The sequence below is a fragment of the Plutella xylostella genome, chromosome 17 (genome assembly GCF_932276165.1).
Source record: "Plutella xylostella chromosome 17, ilPluXylo3.1, whole genome shotgun sequence".
Lineage (NCBI taxonomy): Eukaryota > Metazoa > Arthropoda > Insecta > Lepidoptera > Plutellidae > Plutella > Plutella xylostella.
In genome coordinates, this window is record NC_063997.1 from 4,573,780 (window position 1) to 4,589,238 (window position 15,459).

Below are 15,459 nucleotides of genomic sequence, written 5' to 3' on the forward strand. Positions count from 1 at the left end.
AAGTCAACGTCATCCCTTAAAGGGCTGATAGGTCAGCTCATGAGACGCCAGAATATCACAATATGACCTTAGTAAAAACTCGATAATTTTCGAGATATTGACACTTTTATAAATTTGCTGAAAATCGACACCTTGGATCAGTTTTTTGCGTGCCGCCGGTACAAAAATCCATATTGTTAGAATTTGTTTGGTGTTGCATCACTCTGTATAGCCCTGCTATTGATCACAGTAAAAAAAATATATCGAGTAATGCTGTATGTTTAAAAAAAACACGGTTTTCAAAGTCATAAAAGGTAATCGTATTTTTTTATAAACAACTTTACTCTACTGTAAAAAAAATATACTACGCAAACCTGGCACAATAATTTAAGGTTTACACAAATTCTACTCGTATGTGACAGTACAAATATACCTAAGCAGGAACTGTTCTTTTTTGAAGTTGGTGCCATATTTCTTCAGATTACTTTGTCACCAACATCAAAAAAGAACAGTTCCTGCTTAGGTACTGTCACATACGAGTAGAATTTGTATAAACCTTTTACAGTATGTAGAGTCAAAGTTGTTTATAAAAAAATACGATTACCTTTTATGACTTTGAAAACCGTGTTTTTTTTTAAACATACAGCATTACTCGATATTTTTTTGACTGCGATCAATAGCAGGCTATACAGAGTGATGCAACACCAAACAAATTCTAACAATATGGATTTTTGTACCGGCGGCACGCAAAAAACTGCTCCAAGGTGTCGATTTTCAGCAAATTTATAATAGTGTCAATATCTAGAAAATTATCGAGTTTTTACTAAGGTCATATTGTGATATTCTGGCCTCTCATGAGCTGACCTATCAGCCCTTTAAGGGATGACGTTGACTTTTGGGACACTCTGTATATACAAAGTCCTTGGGTACAGTTGCCCGAGCACAGGATTCGAAACCTCCGTTTACGTTGCGTATTGGTTGCGTATCGTCAAATGTCACTGTCAAAATGTAAGGCAAAGGAGAATGGCAATTTCTCTATAGCACCATGACCCAGAGCGGCCATTGATGAAACATACACTGATGTGTAGTCCGTGACTACAGTATATACTGGTATTAATTTTATTATTATGAGGCATGGGAGAACGAAGATATAAGTGCCGAAAGATCAAGCCTTTCTACTGTACTAGATGTTACCCTTGAGCTAAAAATAGTTTTTAAAAGTGTTCCCGTGGGAATTCCTGGATAGAAAGTATTCTATGTTACTTCGGGATAACGGGAACTTGAATAGAATGAAATAATTTTTGAAATTGATCTCTTTATAAAAATAGGTTTCCGAGTGTGAAATGTGCAAAAATAATCTTGATATTATTTGCAGAAATAAAATCATGTAATACATTTTGTGATGCACTATGTATTGGGAATCTCATGATTTAGATTATAAAACTTGTTTGTGCGTGTACTATTCATCAAAAACTTATTTAACGAAAAAAAATACATTAATTAATTTACTTTTGAACCCTAATATCTCAAGAACCCCATGGTTTAGATTTTTTTAAATATTTTTCCCTGTTAGTAGACATTTTTATCAATAACTTAAAATAGGTTTGGTTAGTGGCTGCTAACTTACGCAAAGCGGGTCAGGTTTCGCCATTCTGGCATTTGTTTTTTCCATGTTAGGTGGAATTTCACCAAACGCTAAACGTATTTAGTAGCCTGTCATACGTCTGTCAGTTAGTACAAAATGTATTTAAAATTTGATTTAAATACGTTTAGCGTTTAGTAAAAGCGACCCTTCGTGTAGATTCGAAAATAGTATCGAATCCTATGCTCGCGCCTCAGGTTACTACTCACTCGAACAAATAAAAACAAAACAAAATCAGCGTACAGAGGGTGTTATTATTCTGAAGTGGGGAAGAACACAGATCACATTCGTCAAGGATACAACAAAATGTCATTCAATCAAAACACAGATTGTAACAAATGTCAAAGTCACAGAGTGCCCAACTGTCAAAGTGCTCAATGCTCAAGTAAGTAAAGTATTTCCCCACGCGCGTAATAACCTCAAATCGGTGAATTTAAGTATTTTTTTGATATTATTGTTGGTGCACATTGGAATTTATTGTAAAATGTTGGCAACGGGTATGATGAAAAAAAGGGGAAACAATGATAAAGTACAGAAGTCTGGAAAAATAGCAAAGAAACAGAAAGTGAAGGCTAATAAAAATGTTGTTTCGACATCACCGCAAGGACCACAAATAAAAGCAATGAAGAAAGCCGTTAAGCCACCCAAGATTCCTCCTCCTCAACCGCAAGCTGTAGTGAAAAAGACAGCTTCTAAAAAAGCTCAAGTGAAGGGGACTAAAGATAATGAAGTGAAAGAAATAAAACTTGAGAAGCCAACTGAAAATGGCCAAAGTACCACGAAGAAACGTTACACAAAACCTTCAAAATTTATAAATGATAAACTAGTTGATTTATGTTTGAGTGCAGTACTGAAATTAGCTGAGGACAGTAAAAAGAGTAACAAAATACTTGAAGATGAAACAGCGATCTTTGCAGAAATCCACTGCATGAAAATTCAAAATACTAAAGGAAACATAAGTTTGTAAGTTCTATACACATACATACTTTCATATTAAAATACATACTTACAGTTCTCCCATATTAATAATGCGCATGCAAATCTTCGCAAACTGTCGTATTCCCGGAAACACCCGAATCATTGAATCGTAAGAGCCTCTTGCATTTTGATCCTTGTTCGAAAGAAATAGTAGTCAATATCATGTGACACATAATCGAAAACAATTTGGGCGGTCGGTGGCTGTCACCGATCAGTCAAAGGTCTCAAGGTCAAGATCAGTATTACTTTTGTGGAATTATAAAGAGCTGCAATTACACATCGTTCTTGTTATTTTTTTCAAATGTGAATTTAATTTCAACTTTAATTATTTTTGACGACGCCATATTATGAGGGACTTTTAAGAATAAAATATACGTCACATTGATAGACTTCACTTTGCCAATAAAGCCACACCCAAAAGACCAAGTTTGTCATTGTGAATGATCAGCGCTGTAAATACTTTTGAACTGAGATTTTAATGTAAACATTTTTATTAATGAATTTTTATTAATGACGACCGAATGGCGTAGTAGTTAGTGACCCTGACTACTGAGCCGATGGTCCCGGGTTCGATTCCCGGCTGGGGCAGATATTTGTTTAAATACAGATATTTGTTCTCAGGTCTTGGATGTGCCCGTAAAATGGCAATAGGCCCACCCCCTATTACATTGGGACTAACTTAACACTCTGGCAAAAAGTGGGTGCAGCAATGCACCTCTGCCTACCCCGCAAGGGAGTACATTAGTACAAGGCGTGAGTGCGTGTTTTTTTTTTTTTATTAATGTGAAATAATCAGTGCTGTAAATACTTTTGAACTGAGATTTAAAATGTTTAAAATGTAAACCTGTGTTTGAAATCCATTTCTCCTTATAATATAAACCTTGTGTTATTCAAACCTTCTTTCATCCATCTTTACATCAGCTTCAGTAAGACACTTGAAAAGTACCTACTGTAACATTTTCGAAGTAAATTTTAATATTATGGAATATTATCAATTATCGAATCAAATTTCGTTACTGATAAATCAATTATCTCTTTTAGCACCAATTACATAATTCTACTAAAATTTCATGAAGAAAATGCATTTAACCACTCTAAATACATAATAGTTTTCTAACGCTCGGGAATAGGACCGTTGCCGAACAATGACGAAGATTTCTATGTGCATTATCAATTTTGGGGAACTGTATGTAGGTTTATTTTCAACAACAAAAAGAGAAATGCTGTACTTACATTTACTCTATTCAGTGAGTGTACACTTATCCCTAAACATGATACAGCTGACCATTCAATGCAGCTTGTGTGCTTGTGACCTGTAATGAAAGTCCCCTCTAACTAACAAAGGTCTAGCACAGGGTACACACCACAATGTGACAGCAGCTTTGAATCATGCTCACTCACATCAAGTCTTGTTGCCCCATACTAGGCTTTCAGGTAGGAATAGAATTATGAGTATATTCATGAATAAATATTTGTTGTGTGTTATTTCAGTGTGCTACCACACTCAACTGTTTCATTGAATGGAGAAGTGTGCTTAATAACTCCTGACCTGAAGAAGGGAAAAAAGATTGATCATGAGCCGACGGTGGACCACTGGGAGGAGCAGTTGAGGAAGGCTGGTGTCTCTAATGTGAGTATAATTCAACAACTGTTGTGATCATGTTGTAGCATACACACTGCAGGGCAGTAAAATCTTGAAGATTCATCAAATATAAATACACATACATACAAATCTATATTCATCAAATAAAATGCTTTTACATTATGTTGCCCTCCAATGTGTCTTATTTTGAATTTACCATAATAACAGCAGCTGTTTTAAGCTGATTAGAAGTAAAAAAACAAAAGAAAAATTAAGTATCAAGTGTACTTTAATGAAATATATTTTTTTATCAATTCACAGGTGAAAACTGTCCTGCCCATGAGGCAACTGCGAGTAGAATATGACCAATTTGAACTGAAACGAAGACTGCTGACCCAGCACGACTTCATCATGGTGGACTCCAGAGTGCTCAACCACGTGTCACACATCCTAGGAAAGATGTTCTTCAAAAAACACAACATGCTCATCCCTGTTAGAGTGAAAGAGAATGAGAAACTGAAGAACTCTATAGATGTTGGTCTCCGCACTGCCATGCTTAGGTTGAATGTGGGAGAGACGTCAACTATTCTTGTTGGTCACACAGGCATGTCGAAAAAAGATATCCAAGAGAATGTCCTGGCTTTAGTGAAACAGCTGAAGGAAAAGTTTCCAGGTGGAGAGGCCAACATTAGGTCTATTGCACTGAAACTACCTTTGTCTCTGTCTGTGCCCCTGTATGTCACTCTGAGTAAGTATCTGTAGTGATTCTCAATGATTATTGCCAATTAAAGAATTAACTCTAGTTACTGAACAGCCTTTTTTAAAGAGAATATCTTTTTAAATTGATTAATAACTGAATCACTCGAAAACTGAATTTAAAAATAGTTTACCAACTACCTCTAAGATCCAGTGTATTGATTATTTCAGGATCAGCCAACACCATATTCCCACCAAAACTAGTAAGAAAGGTACCTAAAAACTTCAAGGTGGTTGAAGATGAGCTATCCACCATGCCAGGAAGCAGGGTGGCTGTTGCACCTGATGGCACAGTGCACATCAAGAGGAGACCACAGAATGAAGACAGGTAAGGAAATGGTTCATTTGATTACTAGATCTAAGGGCGAGGCCCCATTGCTGCGGTGCGTCGCCGTGCTGCGTTTTTTTCATATATTTTTCAATATCTGTAAAAAAATATTACACACTACAGCAATGGGGCCTATATTATTTATCCTATTAGCCCACTAAAGTTTTATTTTCACTTACACATTCCCAGGCAATGAAGACTGGTTAGCCTGAACTGAGCATGCTGTTCATTTGTCTGACCCTGCTTAATTTTAAATTAATTTTAATTTTTAGTTGGTAGAGGTCTCGCTAGAGTAAATGTGTTCTGTGGTAGAAGAAAGTATGAGCTAAATGGGAGGATAATAGCTAATGTGCAATATTACTGTTTTCTTATAAATTGGCAATGCTCCTGTAACACTCACTCAGCACATACAGTCCAACTACATATAAAATCATGACAATAAAGAGTGTGATTTTACTTACATACGTTTTAAAAATTAAATACCAATTGATAATGGCTTTTTAATGGATTTGTCCTTAAATAAATATATAATAGTTCCAATAAATATGGTCTTTTACAATTAGTTAGAATCTACTTCCATTGTCAGGACTTTACTATAGTTTTACTGTAGTCACATCAGAATCTTTAGATTGAAGAAAATTATTTTCCTATTGGCCAGTGCATGTTCGTATTGTACAGATGTGGGCACACTTTACTCTTTAATGTCATATGCTTGAAGGCAGGCCACTGGGCTACTTTCATATAGGTAGTGAATTTGTCACATATTTATACATGTTTTTTTGTCATCCAGACTAGCATCATAGTTAGTTTAGGATGTGTTCTATCATTATGACTGTGATGGTGGTTGTTGAAGCACAACACTACGTGTGTCATATACTAGACGAGTGACGGCGCCCCCCCGCGCCCCGCACCCTCGCAGGCGCAGACGCAGACTACGCGCCGCCATTCTGAGACTGCAAGCCATTCGATCAACATAACCAATATTTCTTTGATTTGAAACTTTGATAAAGTCAATATATTTCTTGTAAAACGGATCTCCAACCTAGTTCTCATTGAGTAGATACCTGCGCCAACAAGTTTTCGAGCCGGATACGGGCTTTTTGGAAGATCTGAAGACCAGGCGAGACGAAAATCGGATTCCCGAGGCACGTATCGGCGAGGTCGTTCAAGGGCAAGGTAGAAGATCCACGCGGCACCAATCTGCTATTCGCCGCGATCTCCACGAAAATAATCAAGATACAACATTCTACGGCCAGTCTCGAATCTCAAGAATCACAAGAAAAACCAGAAACCACGACCAGAATCGAAAAACCAGGAAAAGAGGTTACAGTGTGGTATTGCTGTGAGTTCGTTCCAATTTCAATTATCCCCTGTGTGCACAATTCAATTCACTATCTTTTTTCCTAGTAAAAATCACGTAACAATAATAATTATCCCGTTTTAATCATCAATTCATTTTGTTAAAATTACAATTTTGGGTGTCATAACCTAATTATCTCCCATTTCTCCCGTCACCTGTCTATTTTTACACAATCGAAAGCGCATATTATTCATAAATAATCGAATCTATTCCCAATTTTAACCTACGTGTTTGCGTACCCACGTCATTAAATTATTGAAATCCATTTGCATCTGTCAATCCATTCAAGTTTATTCAGTTCAAAGGCCATATTTGTTTCAATGAACAGCTGTTTTCCCCAACACAGTGTATATTTTTAACAAATTGCATATTTTTTCTCGTTTTTTAACATATTGTTTTTATCTCATACATTCCAGTGAATCCGTCAGCATCGCTGTCGCGCAGGTGGTGCGTGCGCCGAACCGCCTCTAACCGGTTACGCAAGCTGAGGTGGCTTCGATGTTTGCATTGCTTGCGTGAGCTCTTCTGCTGACCCATAGTAGCTGCCTGTTAAAATTTAAGTATCGCTTCATACACTTCGAGCTTGTTTCACTATTTTCACAAATTTTATTTTATAAACAAAGTGTAAAACAGCTATAAACATTGATCGAATGGATTGCAGTCTCAGAATCATCTGAGAGACTTGGGCACCAGTTATCTTAGCTTAACTTCATTTCTTAGCCCACTCCATTAAGTCGCAACTCATTAAACATGGATATTAAATCATTAAAAAGGTCAAGAGCATCATTTAAATCAAAGCTTACAATATTTAAAACTTATTTAGACACGCTTTTGCCTTGTAAAGAGCTAAATAACTTGCAAATTCGAGAATTAACTATTAGAGCTAGCAAAATACAAGAAATGTACAATGAATATGATTCAACTCAAACTGAAATAGAAAATTTATCTGAAATTCCAGGTGACGAATATTTAGAACGGGAGAGCTTCGAAACCAGCTACTTCAGCACAGTAGCTGCCGCGCAGGAGGCGCTCGACAAGCACACGGCGGCTTCTGCGGCGCGGGACAATCAGTCGGTAACGGGTTCTAGTGCATTCTCAGGTGGGCCAAACCTTAAATTACCTACAATTAATTTACCGACATTTTCTGGTCGCTATCAGGACTGGTTAGAATACCATGACACATACAAGTCACTAATACACACAAACACTTCAATACCAAAAATCCATAAATTTCACTATTTGCGGAACACTTTAAAGGAAAGTGCTTCTATAATCATAAAATCATTAGAGTTTTCAGCAGAAAACTATGATGTTGCATGGGATTTGCTGTGTGATCGATACAATAATGATAGAATTCTAGTAAACAATCACATACAAGCTTTGTTTAACATACAACCAGTTGTTCAAGAATCCTCAAAGGCGTTACGTAGCACAATAGATAGCATTAATAAAAATCTAAGAGCCTTGAAAACACTTAATTTACCTACAGAACACTGGGACATTCTCATCATCCACATGGTGACTAGTAAGCTGGATTCACACACAATGCGTGACTGGGAAACAGAACGCAATCATATAAAGTCTATACCTACTTTAGAAGAATTCAACTCATTTCTCAAAAACCGCGCAGACTTACTAGAGACCATGGAGGAAGCACAATCACAAAAACACACACGCAGACACAGCGACATCTCTCACAATCGTCCAAAAACTTTTGTCGTAAATCATAACCAAACACAAAAACAATCACAATATAATTGCCCTGTTTGTAAAAATAATCATTCCATATACCAATGTCTAAAATTCAAATCAATGCCTATCGAGGCACGCATTGAAAAGGTAAATAAATTAAATCTTTGCACTAATTGTTTACGGAGTGGTCATGACGAACAACGTTGTAGATTGAGTTCATGTAGGTATTGCACAAAACGACACAATACAATGTTACATAAAACGGATTCTGCATCTACACAATCACAGACACAAACAAAATCAAGTAGCTCGCAGTCCCCCTGCCATGGGTCAAGTGACTGTGTTGTCTTACCGTCCATAGCAGGGCAAAATCAATCACAAATACCACAGAGTAGTCAGAACAGTATGGTAGTACAGTCAGACAACATTACATTGTCCTCTACTCATAACAGTCAAGTTCTACTTTCAACTGCAATCATAAACATAACCGATCACCACGGTAACAATCACAAAATTCGTGCACTTCTAGATAACGGCAGCACGTCTAGTTTTATTACAGAAAAAATACAAAAACAGTTGCAAATACCCAGTTATTCAACTTCAATTTCAGTACAAGGGCTAAATAAACAGTCTTCAAAAATAACACAAAGATGTGACGTGACTATATCGTCACTCACCAATAGTGGTTATACAACAAACGTCAATTGTTTCGTTGTTCCACAAATCACCCAGTTGATACCTACTACAAGAATAAATTGCGAGGCTCTCAATATTCCTTCGCATATCAAACTAGCAGATCCGACGTTCTCAGTTCCTGCGGAAGTGCATATGCTGTTAGGCGCGGATTTGTTTTGGGCGGTCCTATCTAACAACCGCATCAATCTAGGCAAAAATAAACCAACCTTAGTTGAAACAACACTAGGGTGGATAGTTTCAGGATCTATACAAGTTCCTTATTCTAAACACAACAAAATGCAATCCTATAATACAGTCCACTGTCATTTTCTAAATAACATTGAGCTTGAGGAAAAACTCGATAAATTCTTTGAATTTGAATCAGTTTCCACCACTCAACAATCCCGAACTAAAGGTGAGAGTGAGTGTGAACAAATATTTACACAAACAACCACACGCCACCCAGATGGCAATTTCATTGTTACAATACCATTAAAAGAATCACCTGAATGCTTAGGCGACTCATCACAACAAGCATTAATTCAATTTAAATCATTAGAGCGCAAATTCAATCGCAACAGTGAGTTTAAACAAAAATACACAGATTTTCTTGAAGAATATCAGACCTTAGGTCATATGTCAGAAAACACTAACCCACAAGACGACAAAACTTCATACATAATGCCACATCACGGCATTCTGCGTGAAGATAAACTCACAACAAAGTTGAGAACAGTTTTTAACGCATCGAGTATAACTAGTTCAGGCAAGTCATTTAATGACATTCAGTACATAGGCCCCACTGTACAAGATGATTTATTAAGCATACTGATTAGATTCCGTCAGCATAAGTATGTAGTGTCATCGGACATAGAAAAAATGTACCGACAAATTTATGTAAAGGAGGAACAGCGAAGCTTACAACAAATTTACTGGCGATCAGATCCCAGTGAGCCAATCAAACTATACAAGTTAAATAGGGTCGCGTACGGTACAGCATCCGCGCCATATCTAGCTACCAGATGCCTAATGCAGTTAGGGCAAGAGTGTACAGACAAAAATGTAGGTGAAACAATCTTACATGACTTCTACGTCGACGATTATATCTCAGGTAATGATGACGAGCAAACCCTCATACAAACATGTAAGGGCGTCATACAAACACTACAAGGAGCTCATTTTCAGTTACGAAAATGGCGTTCTAACTCTGCCTCAGTATTAAACTCTCTAGACAATGAAAACAACAATGACGAACTATTATGTCTAAAAAATGACGAGTATGCAAAAACATTAGGTTTACTTTGGGCCTGCACAAAAGATTTATTACTGTTTTCAATAAACAACATCAAACAAAAACACAAAATAAATAAACGCATAATTTTATCAACTATAGCACAAGTATTTGACCCATTAGGATTAATTAATCCTTGTATGTTACAGGCCAAAATTCTCCTACAGAATTTATGGGCGAAAAATGTTGACTGGAACACTCAGTTACCAGCCGAGGTTGAGTCACAGTGGAACACATTTGTAAAACATTTACCGGAAGTAACCGAAATTCAAATTCCTCGTCGAGTTTTATGTGATTTCTACGTCAAGGTAGAATTACATACATTTAGTGATGCTTCTATAAAAGCATATTCAGCTTGCGTATATGTACGCTCACTGTCTAACAATGGCAACGTAAGTGTCCACTTACTGTTGGCAAAAAGTAAAGTTTCTCCTCTAAAACAAAAAATTACTATGCCCAGACTTGAGCTGTGTGGTTCTCTTCTGGCTACTCAGTTAGCAAAAAAGGCAATAGAATCATTACGTCTACATATAGACGCACAGTACTTCTGGTGTGACTCAACTATCGTGCTGAGCTGGATAAAAACATGTAAGCTAAAACTAAAACTATTTGTACTCAACAGAATAAATGAAATCACCAAAAATTCAAACCCTCAGTCATGGAATTATGTTCCCACAGATATGAACCCTGCCGATATAGGGTCAAGGGGTTTAAATGCAGCAAAACTTAAATCATCACTTTTGTGGTGGGGAGGTCCGCACTTCCTACACCAAGCAGATATGCAGTTGCCTACTCAACCGCAAAACACAAATAGTGAGGAATTGCCAGAGATTAAGTTTCAGTGTCATTTATCTACTACTGAACCTCATGAAAATAATTTAGCACTTAACTTTTCCAATATTTGTTTATTACAATGTGTAATAGTACAAATTAAACGTTTTAAACATAACTGTTTCAATCGTAATAACAAAATGGTAGGTCTAATTACAGCATCAGAACTTGAAGACGCTATGCAGGTTTTATGTAAAATAGTGCAGAGTGATATGTTTTGTAAACAAAAATCCATTTTAATTAACAAAAAACCATTGCCGTCTAAAGATAAACTTTTAAGTCTTAATCCCTTTGTTGATGATGCAGGTATAATCAGAGTTGGAGGGAGACTGTCGAACACGAACTACGCCTACGACACAAAACACCCCATCTTACTACATGCATCACATCACATCACTAAACTTTTAGCCCAACACTATCACAAAATACTTTTACATCCAGGGCCACAACTATTATTGGCAACACTACGCCATAAGTATTGGATTATCAATGGGCGTAATTTAACTAGAAAAGTAACTCATACTTGCATAACTTGTCTTAGATTTTCAGGTAAAACTTACCAACCCATCATGGGTAACCTCCCAAAGCAGAGGCTACAAGCTGACTATCCATTCGCAAACACAGCAGTCGATTATGCGGGACCAATCCTGATAGCGAACAAAAAGGGTCGTGGCAGTCAGCTGAAAAAAGCATACATAGCCATTTTTGTATGTATGGCAGTACGAGCTGTGCACATAGAGCTCGTCACCGACTTAACTTCCCAGGGCTACATGGCCATGCTTAATCGTCTAATTTGCCGCAGGGGCAAGCCAGCCTCCATAACATCCGATAATGCTAAATGTTTTATTGGTACCTTTAATGAATTACCTAAATTTTTGAAACAAAATTCCAATAACATAATTAATGAAGCAGCTAAGATTCAAATTGAATTCAAATTCTCTCCACCATACAGTCCGCACTTCAATGGGTTAGCAGAAGCGTCAGTGAAGTCAGTCAAACATCACCTAAAACGAGTTTTATCAATGACTCACCTAGATTATGAAGAAATGTACACTGTCTTGGTTCAAATAGAGGCAATTCTTAATTCCAGACCCATAACCCCTATTTCATCTGATCCATCTGATCTAGTAGCTCTCACTCCTGCACATTTTCTGATTGGACGAACGCTCACAATGCTACCTGCACCTCAGGTCGACAACGCTCCAATCAACACACTCTCTCGATACAAACGAGTCCAAGCATTGAAAGCACACTTCTGGAATCGCTATTATAAGGAGTATATTTCAGCATTACAGATTCGCAGCAAGTGGCACACCAATCGAGGTCAACTACAGCTTGGGCAGATGGTCCTCATCAAAGATGACCGGCTCCCACCCAACAGATGGCTGCTCGGTCGCATCACAGCCGTCTACCCTGGCACCGACGGCATCAACCGCGTGGCAGACGTCCTCTCCACTTCGGGGACCTTGAGACGGGCTTACAACCGGCTCTGCCCTCTACCCATGACGTTGGACCAGGATACTCCAGCTCCAAGGGGCCCAGCTTGTTGAAGCACAACACTACGTGTGTCATATACTAGACGAGTGACGGCGCCCCCCCGCGCCCCGCACCCTCGCAGGCGCAGACGCAGACTACGCGCCGCCATTCTGAGACTGCAAGCCATTCGATCAACATAACCAATATTTCTTTGATTTGAAACTTTGATAAAGTCAATATATTTCTTGTAAAACGGATCTCCAACCTAGTTCTCATTGAGTAGATACCTGCGCCAACAGTGGTTATAGATCTATTAATAATTAAGTATATTTTAATTTTACAGTGACATGGAGCAAGACATTAACGAAAACGAAGAAACAGACAAAGAAATAGAAGATGATGATGGTGAAAAATCAGAGTAATGTAGTAACGTAAATTTATTTTATAATAATAAAGATTTACACTTACAAAAATATTTTTTATTCAAACTGAATATAAAAAATCAATTACACAATCTTCTGAAATTTTAATCATTTACTCAAATGTTTTGAAAAAGTCAACAATTGTTGAAGTTGGCTTCACAGTTTCAGCTACAGGTTCTGTATTCATAATTTGATCACCAGCAGGGTTAGTACTCACAGTTTCACTAAGAATTTCATCACTAGATGGGTTAGTATTCACAGTTGTACTAATAATGTCATCACCAGCAGGAATTTTGTTCTCAGACTCATTAACGCCAGCACATGGTATGTCATTGATTGGTTCAGGTTTCACAAAACTCATTTCAGACTTAGGTATTATTGTTATTTGCATTTTTAGAGGCCATACTTTTTTGAACTTTTTGAAGTTTTTCACTTGGCTAGATTGTTCTTCAACATTTACTGGCTTATTTTCAACAATCAACTTCGGGTTGACAGTCACCACAGTAGTGCCTAGATCAAGTTCGCTTAACTTTTCCTCAATTTGTTCAGAAACATCTTCTTTTTTAATCTTCAAAACTGGGATGTCTTCTGATGACCTCCAGTTGGCATTTGATTCCAGCAAAGCCTTGATTGACTTTTCAAATAAAGCTGAAAAGTTAGTGGAGTTAAGCTTACTTTCAAACTCTTCTTCCATTTTCTGTCTTTTAATTTGCGGAGTGATAGGATCTTCTTTTATTTTAGTTTGATCAAATAGATTCTTAGTGCTGGCATCACCAGAAGCTTGCTCTTTATCTGTTGTTATAAAATTAAATAAATTATCATCATCCATCTCAGATGAATCTTCTTGCTTCCTTTTTAATGGTTTCAAAAATGACAAACTATTCTTATTTCCATCATTATCATTTCTTGGGGTAGGGTTAGGCTTAATGAATTCAAAGAGATCATTATCATCATCATTTCCATTGTTTGTAACATTACTTTCAGTAGCAACTTTTTTCTGCATATTCTCAACAACCTCACTACTGTCAGTGCTAAGTTTCCTTTTTGCACTACCATTGCTTTCTTCATTGATCCTTTCAGTATCATTATTGGAAAGACTTTCATCAACAGTAGTTTCAGTCTTCATTTTTTTGTTAACAGAGGGCTCTTGAGATTCCGGGGCAAGTACATTTATAGGTCTTTTGGAATTTTGAGCATCATTTGTTTCCTTCAGAACTTCTGAAGAATAATCAAAGAAGGGATTACAGTATTTTTCCAGGCTACAGTACAATATAGCCAGCCCTATTTCAGCATCTGCTACAACTCTCTTGCCTTTACTCTTCAAGTAGTCAACAATCCCTTTAATCTGAGTCTGTAAAGCTTGTGATTCCTGGGTGGTGTTGTTGATGATGTATTGGATCACAATTACATCAGGAGCAGCTAGCATAGACTTGGTCATCTTCGACTCACTGAGGAGCAGAGGTGTGGCCGACCCCATCATCAATACATTTCTGTACATTTCCAGTTGCCTTTTAGACAAGAAAACAAATTTTTTATCAGCAAAGATCCTTCTTCTTTTTAAATTTGGAGAAAATGATACAACATCTTTGTTGATTGTAGACTCCACAACTTGAGGCAAAAAATCCTTTGGTTCAGGAAGCTTAGCATAGTTTTCTATTGCCTCACAACACTTTTCCCAAAATGCCAAGGTTACAATGTTTGCACCTTGAACTAAAGCAAGTACAACCTTAATAGTCAGTGTTAAAGCTGGCATAGTAAGGTAGGAGCAAGAGTTATCCCATTCATTCTTGAATGTACCACCAAGCTTATTTAGATATGACTGCAACTTCTGTAGATTCTCTCCCTTCAAAGTGGAGGCACAGGTGACAAAATCAACTTTGCTAACGGTCCATACACTAGTCAGGGCTCCAAAACGAACAGTATCATCTTCATGAAGCGTCTTTTGGACATCACGATCTATACCCTTCTTTTCAGATGCTGGCTGATTGACAAAGGTTCCATATTTAGACCCTAAATCAGTGAGTATTAGGTCCTCTCCTTGTAATGATATTGTTGCGTGCTTTCTGCTTATAGATACGTCTTCAGGAACAGAGAAGTCACAAACTTCAGGATCGACGCTCCGGCCTATTGTAACTTTGCCTTTTACAGGTGCAATACTTATGACTCTTTGATCACTTTTAGATGTCAAGAACCACATTTTGAATTTCTATTGGTACAGCAATACTGCACAATATGATTTATATGACTAAACTTTGTGCATTAAGGTTAATAATTACAAACGAAAGCCGCCGCCATTGAAGCCATTTGTAATTTTGATTTTTTTTAAAGTGACAGTGACACACAGTATAAACGTTGACACGACTCCATAGATCAAACAGAATACTTGTTTAAACTTAAGGCACCGACACACTATCGGACGCGGCTGTCAGCCGTGAATTAAAGGTACA

General features: G+C 37.3%; 3 protein-coding genes across 3 annotated transcripts; 2 read left to right on the forward strand and 1 right to left on the reverse strand.

Annotated features, from left to right (window-relative positions):
* Window positions 1-1,975: 1,975 nt before the first annotated feature.
* Window positions 1,976-13,063, forward strand: LOC105394336 (ribosomal L1 domain-containing protein CG13096). The gene is made up of 5 exons (XM_011566223.3): window positions 1,976-2,584; window positions 4,091-4,229; window positions 4,503-4,929; window positions 5,109-5,265; window positions 12,934-13,063. Exons 1-5 carry the CDS (start codon window positions 2,106-2,108, stop codon window positions 13,010-13,012), a joined length of 1,281 nt encoding a protein of 426 aa, XP_011564525.3. The 5' UTR covers window positions 1,976-2,105; the 3' UTR covers window positions 13,013-13,063.
* Window positions 6,147-12,676, forward strand: LOC125489760. The gene is made up of 2 exons (XM_048626700.1): window positions 6,147-7,724; window positions 12,402-12,676. Exons 1-2 carry the CDS (start codon window positions 7,376-7,378, stop codon window positions 12,662-12,664), a joined length of 612 nt encoding a protein of 203 aa, XP_048482657.1. The 5' UTR covers window positions 6,147-7,375; the 3' UTR covers window positions 12,665-12,676.
* Window positions 13,010-15,336, reverse strand: LOC105394335 (nibrin). Its single transcript, XM_011566222.3, has one exon. It carries the CDS (start codon window positions 15,207-15,209, stop codon window positions 13,125-13,127), a length of 2,085 nt encoding a protein of 694 aa, XP_011564524.3. The 5' UTR covers window positions 15,210-15,336; the 3' UTR covers window positions 13,010-13,124.
* Window positions 15,337-15,459: the final 123 nt, after the last annotated feature.